This window comes from Andrographis paniculata, unplaced genomic scaffold (assembly GCF_009805555.1).
Source record: "Andrographis paniculata isolate CXL003 unplaced genomic scaffold, ASM980555v1 Contig62END, whole genome shotgun sequence".
In the NCBI taxonomy this organism is placed as follows: Eukaryota; Viridiplantae; Streptophyta; class Magnoliopsida; order Lamiales; family Acanthaceae; genus Andrographis; species Andrographis paniculata.
This window is the reverse complement of record NW_026137598.1, coordinates 3,759,210-3,769,040: the sequence shown is the minus strand read 5'-3', so window position 1 is coordinate 3,769,040 and position 9,831 is coordinate 3,759,210. Positions and strand designations below refer to the sequence as shown.

Genomic DNA, 9,831 nt, shown 5'->3' with positions numbered 1-9,831 from the left:
ATCAAAACTATCACGAGCGAAATTCTCACGTTATAAAAAATAATAATAATAATAATAATAATAAAAAAAAAAAAAAAAAAGCAAAGGAGCATCTTCTCTTGGAAAAGAATAGGAAGTAGATCACGTTATAAAAAATAATAATAATAATAATAATAATAAAAAAAAAAAAAAAAGCAAAGGAGCATCTTCTCTTGGAAAAGAATAGGAAGTAGATCAATTAAATCTTGCAAACATCATATTATTATCATTCATACACAATCCAAATCACAAGTTATATATGTTTGGAAAGGCTCTGCAGCAAAGCAACGCAACGCAGCAGTAATAATTATCATCATCATCGTCGGCCCATTCAACAGCACAGCACAGCATACATTGACCCGACCAGACCCGACCCAAACCAGACATAAACACAGTTATCTGAAATAAACATTTTTCAGGAGGAAACGACATTTCATTCCACAACTAATGTAAAGAGGCGAGTACCTCCAATAGGGAAGCCGCAAACTGCATCTGTGTGTCCTCGTCTATAGTCAAGAACAGGGGAACGTGTACAAATAGCGATTTCATTCCGTTTAGCTCTGCAAAGCGCAGCGAGTGGTAGTACACATAGTTGCAAACAAAACGACCAGCATCGTCTGAGGTCATCACTTCATAGCCCATTTTAGCCAGTGACTTGGTAATATCCTCGATGGGAAGGACAGTCTGCACGCATCAAATTTCAAGCAAGCGCAATACGAAAGGATTAAGATTCATAGATAATTTCAAGCAAGCGCAATACATAAGTATTAAGATTCTTAGTTAATTTCAACAAGCTTTCATGTTGAAGGGTTTTGGGTTCGAAATCATTCCTTTTATTTACTTTGTACTTTGATATCATCAATCCAAGCAAATGCTACAACTATCATATCCATTTCAGATTTTCACAGCCATTAACCATATGCCTACTTAATTAGCCGACATTCTTTTAGTGCTAATGCATTTGAGAGCTCATTAAGAAGAAAGAAAGCCTTTTTTTAACTCAAGTGAAGTTTGTAAGAGAGATGAACACTAAACAAAAGTGATAGATACATAAATTAAAGTCGTACCTCCCTCAATCTAGAACACCCACCATCTGCTGGAACGATGGAAACTTTCTGCAACAAACAGAATCAAACGGCAGTATATCAAACTCTTCAAAACTCACAACTGGAAATAAGATTTCGAGGAACCATCATGATCACTCTAACCTGTGGCTTCCACCCCATTTCATCAGGACAGCGGAATGTAGCCTCATTGATAGCCTGTCGCTCTAAGGCAAATCTCGTTGCTCCACTGTTGACCCCGAAATGCACCTGAAAAGAATCCATCGGTAACAGAAGGAAAACATAAGCCAGCAACAGTAAGTGAGGATAATTATTACAAAGCAGTGAGTGTGTTAGGAGAATCAAATTTCAGAAACAAAATAAGTAAAACCTCATAACTTTGGCAATCTGTTTGAAATTGAAAAATCAAACTACTTCTATACTGCGATGGCTAGATTCTAACTTGATCATGCCATTATGCATATATATATCTAACAAAAAGATTCCTCGTCCAATAGTAGTTCACTTAGTTGTTTAATCCATGTTCAATGCTCTGACTAAATCATTTCGATAACAAATTTGCAGAACCACCACAAGCACTATCCGTTTTTCCACAATTCTTATTAATAATGAAATTAAACACTTCTACACAGACAACCAAAGTCAAGTGTCAATCCCAAACCCGACACTGTCGCTCCTGAGGCCACAAGCAAGAATAACATTACTACTAAAACCATGGACAGTCAAACCCAAGCAAGAGAGAGAATCAAAACAATCCCATCAATTCAAGGAAAACATTTTGAAGTGAGAATTAAGAGCTTCCAAGGGAAGGACTGACCCAGATAACAGCTCCAGAATTCGAAGCAGCACTGTCTTTGATCATGGAAGACTGCAGAGTGTGGTATAAGGAAACAATAGCTCCCTGACCTGCAGTTTCAAGAACCGTGCAACTACCAAGGATCAGCCCTTTGGGTAGACCCCTTTTGTTCATATACTCTTGGAGATTATTGACAATTATCTCTGTAGGATTCTCAGCAACTCCATGAAATTTCTTGAATCCAGTTACATGAATAGTAACTGCAGGCGATGGCCCTTCCGATCCCATTTATCTACTCTATTCAACACTAACTTCCAGAGTATGAAATAATTAAAATACTCTGAAACCTAAACTGCAAAAACAACAAACCAATGGTTAGAAAGAGATGAACCAGCAATGTTCCATTTTATCATTTTCACAAAAGAAAGAAGAACGGAATATGAAACCATCACACAATCAGCAGAGGCATACATCCACAACTATACTTTATCATCTCCAATGGATGATTTGCACAAACAAATATCAGTAAAGGATAAGGGAAAGAAAGAAAAAAAAACAGAAACGGGTTCTGAAGATGAAAAGGCGCATAGCATGATCAGCGAAGAAAAACCCTACTTCCGCCAACAATCACATCCGGTACGAATTAAAGCCCCCAAAATCCTTGTCAGTTCGATTCTAAACCCTCCGATTATGAATTGACCAGACCAACCAATCCAAACCCCAAAATTCAAGATTAAACAAACTCAAAGTAAAACTCCACACAGAATAATCAACAAACAAAAATCCAGTGATGAGGAAATCGAAAAAGCAGAAACGATTAACAAAATTGAGTAGCAATGGGGATTGAGCGTGTAGAAGGGTGCGGGTAGTCGAGATGGCTCACCTGAGAAACCCAAACGGAGAAAGAAAGCAAGAAGTAGGTAAAATGGCTCAACCACTGCCTTATCAGCACTATTCCCTCTATTTATATTAATAATTTAGATTAACGAAAAACAACTCATACAACTGATTGAGACCCTCATCATCATCACTATTATTGTTATTATTATATCCGTATTTTATATCTTTTCTCGTAAATTTATTTAATTTAATTTATTTTACATTTTAATTTCAATAACTAACACACCATTAATTGTTAGCATATTTATTAACATACAAATTAATTTTTTTATAATATCAATAAAATTTAAATTCAAATACATAGAAAGAATTAATGCATATTTAATTTTATTAAAAATCAATTCAAAATTTATTAAGGGTATAAAACTAATTTTCTAATATTAATTATTAATTTTATGTATTCTGCACCTGACAGATTCTGACTATTTCGCATGACATTTTAAATAAATGTATACTTATTTGATTATTGACAAAAATGGTAAAATATATTTTTTAATTGGATAAAGAAAATATTGTTTTTTCTTTTTTATTTTGCTTTAACCAAATAAAAATAATTTTATGTTTAAAATTGTTTCTAATATTTATAATTGAATTGTTTGATTTTGATTTCAGATTTTGTTTATATAAGTTTTTGAATCTGTTGATGTAATTTTTCAACAAAAATAAAGTAAAATTCAAAGATATAGAAAATATCCTTAAACTTGATTAATTAGTGCCTGAGATTAGGAATCTCTAAACACGGTACGGTACAGAAAATAAACTGGAAAATAAAAGACTGAAATTTAAAGTGGTGATCCCCAAATCTGACTTTGCTTTGTTGAAGTTGATTGAAGATACCTTTTCTGACGGATTTGAATCCTTTAAATAGCCTTTCAGAGAAAACGGTTTGAACCGCCGTCTGGTCGGTTACAGCAACCGCTGTCAACCGACCACCAATTTCTCCTCTATTGACACGTATTACAACTTCCTTCAACCGTTCCCACCAGTCACAGAACTCAGACCTGCCTCTTACCCGACCTGCCTGTCCACTGCCAACTTTCTTTTGCCCGACTTCGTCCTTCGCCCGACCTGCTTCTTCGCCCGACCTCCCTTGGCCGACCTCCGCATCAGCCGCCCTCCGTCTTTGACACTTGGCCGACCTCCGCATCAGCCGCCCTCCGTTTTTGACACTTGGCCGACCTCCGCATCAGCCGCCCTCCGTCTTTGACCGAAGACCTCCGCGTCTGTCCGTACCTCTTCCTTGCCCGACCTTCCTCTTGACAGACCTCCGCGTCTGCCCGACCTTCCTCTTGACAGACCTCCGCGTCTGCCCGACTTCGCCTTCCATCCGATCTACGGTTTACCCGACTTGGGTACACCCTTTTTTTTAGACTCCGCCCGACCTTTCTTCCTTTTCCCGACCTTTATTCTGCCCGACCTCCAGACCTTTTGGCTTTCAGTCAGACCCTACCCAGAATCCTACTGCCACTTACTATTATTATTATTTTTTGTGCGTAACAGAATCGAAATCCACGATGAAAAACACTTGAAAAGTAAACTAAACAAAAATTCTATTTAATAGAAAATCAAAGAATAACACAATATAAACAAATACTAACAAAGAACATCGACGTGTGGCTCAAATCTATAATGCCAACCCTTATTAACAAAATAAGGCAAGAACATGGATGATTGAACTCTGGAGCCATCTAACGGCACCCTCAACGACACTTATCTCCTTCTCAAAAAATTGAACTCTAATATCTTGAAGTAAAACAATTCAAAATAGAGAAAATCACATCACAGAGAGCTCATTAATCATTCCCCAAATATCCCACAGGAGAATTGTCTCTCGAAAACTCATAAATCCATTGGAAATCTCAATGTTGAACATATAGCAAATGGAGAAGAGAAAACGTGATTAAAGAGAGAAAATAAGATCTGGTAGTGACTGCGCATATCTCAGAATGAAGAGCAGGCACACACATATATATATCATATATATATATATAAATAAATGGACATATAGGATTACAACTTTAAAATGAACATATCTGATCGCATCTAGGATAAATTGGGTCACCAGGTCGGGTATGCACCGTGTGTGGGTTGCGGGTCGCCCAAAACTCAACATCTCTCCACCACCACTTCTTTTGTCAAGATTCACGCAGAATGACACAACTATCATCACAACTACATACTCAATCACAATTGTAAGCAACTATCTTCACAAATCAATAAAAAACATACTCGGATTTTGAAATAGGAGAAGGCTTAATGTTCATATCAACCGAATTGAATTTTGAATGAATTTTAAGTTTTATAAGGTCGTTAGCGACAATATTATCACAAATGAAATAGAACTTAACATCAATAGATGTGTGGATAAAATTAAATAAGATGATTTAATAAAATCATTTAAAATTATTACAACAAATTTGTATTGTCAAGTACGTGCTCATTAGTAACATAACTGTTTCGTAATACGGCCAAACATATATGGAAATGCATAGCAACAAACACACAAAATGTTTATATATATGTGGATAGAATTAAATAAGATGATTTCTTAATTAAAATCATTTAAAATTATTTTAGTATTCATTGTCAAAACTAAATAAAATTTAGGGATTTATTTGCCAATATTTTTTTCATATATTATTCTCAATATATATATTATTTTTTTATATTTTTTTTATATTACTGACATAATTGTTTATACTTCACACACAAAACAAAATCAAACAAAATACTAAACAAACAAATATCTATATGCATTTTAATTTCAATAATAAAAAAAAACATATCAGTAATTGTTAATATATTTATTAACACACAAATTTAAATTTTTTTATAATATCAATAAAATTAAAATTCATATGCATAAAAAGAATTGATGCATATTTAATTTTATTAAAAATCAAATCAAAGTTATCAAGGGTATAAAAGTGATTTTCTAATATTAATTATTAGTTTTATGAGTTCTACTTTATACAGATTTTGACCATTTAGCATGACCCTTTCAAAAAATGTGTACTTTGTATTTGATTGACAAAAATAGTAAAATATGTTTTTTTAATTGAATAAAGAAAATATTATTTGTTTTCCCTTTTTTATTTTGCTTTAATCAAATAAAAATGATTTTATGTTTAAAAATGTTTTTAATATTTTTATTGGATTTGTTAATTTTGATTTCAGTTTTTATGTATGTAAGTTTTGGATCGAAATTGACGATAAAAAATACTTGAAAAATAAATTAAATAAAAATTTTATTTAATAGAAAATCGAATCACAATAACAATAAACAAACACTAACAAAGAACATCGACGTGTGGCTCGGATCTATAATGTCAACTCTTATTAACAAAAGAAGGCAAGAACAAAGACGATTGAACTCCGGCGCCGTTTAACGGCACCCCCCAACGACACCTATCTCCCACTCAAAAAATTGAATCTTAATCCCTCAAAGTGAAACAACTCGAAATAGATAAATCACACTGTAGAAAACTCACAAATCACTCCTCAAATATCCCATATGAGAATCGCCTCTTGAAAACTCATAAACCCACTAGAAATCTCAACGTTGAACACACAACAAAAAGAGAAGAAAAACGTGATTCAAAGAGAAAAAATACAAATTGGTAGTAGTTGCGCATATCTTAGAATAAAGGGCAACACATACAAATACACATATTATCATATATATATTAATGAATGGACATATATATATATATATATGAATGAATGGACATATAGGATTACAATCCTAGAATGAATAGATCAGATCGCGTCTAGAGTAAATTAGGTCACTAGGTCGGGTATGCACACCGGGTGTAGGTTGCGGGTCACCAAAAACTCAACATCTCTCCACAATTTTGGTTGAGATTAACGCATAAGGACACAACTCACAACCACAACTATACTCAACCACACTTGTATGCAACTACATTGACAAACTAATCAAAAGTATCAAAATTAAAGATATTTAAACATGATTCAAATTTCGAAATAGGTAAAGGCTTAATGCCCATATAAGCCGGATTGAATTTTGAATGAATTTTTTTTCAAGTTTTATAAGACCTTTAGCAACAATATCACAAATGAAATATAATCTAACATCAATATGTTTGGTTCTATCGTGAAAAATTGAATTTTTGCACAACTGAATACCTGTTTGACTATCTAAAAAAACTTGTACCTCACATTTCAAATCCAAATTTCTGTCAGTAAACCTTTAAACCATAAGTCTTCTTTAATTGCTTCTGTAACAACAATATATTTATAGTGCGACTATATGTTGCAACTGTGACTTCCAACCCACAAGAACCACACAATGTAAACATATAAGAAATAGTAAACTTTCTACTATCTCTATCACTAGCATAGTTAAAATCTATATAGTCTTTTAAAATAACACTTTTATCACATTGTTTATATACTAATCCCAAATTATTTGACCCACAAATAATGCAACAACCATTTTAAAACAATATAATATTCCAGCCCCGGATTACACATATATCTACTCAAACAACTAATATGTAATATCAGACTTAGTACTAACTATGAGATACATAAAAAAATCTATTACATTCAAATATAATACATTCTTCATGTATGCAATATCACAATCGATTTATTTTTACTCAAACAAAAGTGAGAAGTATGTGACACATTAACAACTTTATAATTGAACATATTAAACTTTTTCAGAATTTTATCAATATAGAAAAGCTGACCTAAAAATAGAATTTTGTTTTGTCTAAATTTTTTAATATGTATTCTTAAATTTACTTGTGCATCAAGAAATTTCATATCAAAATGATCATTTAAATACTTGTTAATTTGATCTATAATTTTCAAATTTGGATTAATCAACAATATATCATCAAAATAGATCGAAATAAATACATGTATGCTCCCAATACACTTAAAATACAAGCAATGATCATATTCATTTCTTTTAAAATATAAAGTTTTATGCACTCATCAAACTTTACATTCCATTGCCTCGGAGATTGTTTCAAACCATAAAGAATTTTTTTAAGAAAACACACAAAATCAGGCCCGTTTTATCTACAAAGCCCTCGGGTTGTTTCATATAGATATGTTCATCCAAATCATTATGTAAAAATATATTTTTTTTCACATCAAGTTGTTTAAGTTTTCAATCAAAATGAGTTACTAAAGCAAGCATAACACAAATAGTAAAAAATTTTACAAGAGAAAATATTTCATTATAATAAATGTCTTCTTTTTGTGTAAAACTTTTTGCTACTACTATTGCTTTGAACCTAACATTTTGTTCATCCTAATTTTGAACCTTAAACAACCACTTGCAATCAATGATAGAAAAATGTCCGGGCTTTGGAACTAATTCTCAAGTTTTATTCACTTTCAAAAAATTTATTTCATCTTGCATTGTTTGAAACCATTCACTTTTATGTTCCCATCCAAGTTCACAAAAGGTTTTATATTCATTGTCACAAGAGAATCAAACAAACTAAATGCATATGACATTAAGTTATAATCATCAAATCTAGACGGAGTTTAATATTTCTTCTTGGTCTTTCATTAATACATAAACTAGCACTAGATTCACACAGATTTGAACAACTTGGTTCAAAATTTTTATTGGACTCCATCTTATTTGGGTTATTTTCAAAATCCGTAGTGGTTTTATTTAAACATGACATATCATGTTTATTAAAAGTCACATCACAACTAATTACAACATTAAAACCTGGATAATTTTAACACCATAATATGTAATTTTTTACACCTTAGATACATTTTTGAGCTCTATGTTCAAGTTTATCAGATTTTATAAAAGTGAATGTAACACGACAAAAAACCATTAAATGTGATAAATCAACAGGTTTGTCTAGCCAAACAATTTTTGGAAATTTGTCTTCTAAGGCTCTAGAAGGGAATCTATTTATTATGTGTGTTGTAGTAACAGATTCTCCCCAAAACTTTTTGGATAAATCCGATAAGGCTAACCTGCTTCTCACTCTCTAAAGGAGAGTTCAATTCACCCTTTCAGTCACCCTATTTTGTAGGATGAATAAAGGACAGTTTTATGTCTAGTTATGTTAGATTAAACACACATAATTCATCCATTGGTTACAAAATTTTAGTCAATTATGTAATGCCCCGATTTCGGAATGTATAAAATAATATTATTATAGCAAATAAATATTTGACAATAGTAATGGAATCAAGAAATTAATATTTTGGGATAAATTATATTCCAATTTTGTATATTAGTTATAATTAAATAGACTGTTAAATGGATAAATATCGATAAATATAAATATAAAATATATAATAATAATATAATAATAAAAGTAATGATGATGAAGATAATATTTATAATAATAATAATAATAATAACGCTAATAATAATAATATAATATAATATAATATAATGTAATATAATGTATATAATATATATATATATAATAATAATATAATTATATATATAAAACAAGCAAACTTACCTGCGAAGCGAAGGAAGGCAGAGGAAGAAACGTGAAGGGAGGAAGAAGAAGGAGAAAGAAAGAAAAAGATTTAGCCGTCCGATTCCAATTCCGACTTGGGTATGGTATTCCTTGCTATTCGTAGAGTCCGATTATAAATTTTAATACGAATTTTGATATTGGAGTATTAAATTAGAAATTCTTCAAAAATTCAAAATTGGCTATTTAGCTATTTAATCGATGAATTTCTTTAGCTAATAGCCTATTCGTAGCGCCGACATTATATTTTGAGAATTTCGTACCAATCCAAGTCGAAAAAAAAAGGGCAGTATATCGCACCTGCCTGCTTGTTCATACCTTTGCGTATTTTTATTTAATAATCGGGCAATATAAATATTATGAGGTAGAAGGATTTTATAGCTAGAATATCATATTCTACTAAATATAAAAGTTTGGAGCCCGACGAGTTAATTATAGAAATTAGCTTTTGAATAAGCAGGTAGCTCCTGAGAATAAGCATAAAGCTCATCTGATTTGAGTAAATAATGGGACAGGTGTACGTTGGAGGAGATTTGGGTGAAGTTATAAAATC

The 9,831-nt window shown here is 31.9% G+C and overlaps 1 protein-coding gene across 1 annotated transcript; it reads right to left on the bottom strand.

Annotated features, from left to right (window-relative positions):
* Positions 1 to 209: 209 nt before the first annotated feature.
* Positions 210 to 2,885, bottom strand: LOC127261347 (uncharacterized). Its single transcript, XM_051289662.1, has 5 exons — positions 2,762 to 2,885; positions 1,900 to 2,230; positions 1,227 to 1,331; positions 1,086 to 1,133; positions 210 to 702 (listed from the first exon to the last, which is right to left on the bottom strand). The coding sequence occupies exons 2-5, from the start codon at positions 2,164 to 2,166 to the stop codon at positions 463 to 465; spliced, it is 660 nt and encodes a 219-aa protein (XP_051145619.1). The 5' UTR covers positions 2,167 to 2,230; positions 2,762 to 2,885; the 3' UTR covers positions 210 to 462.
* Positions 2,886 to 9,831: the final 6,946 nt, after the last annotated feature.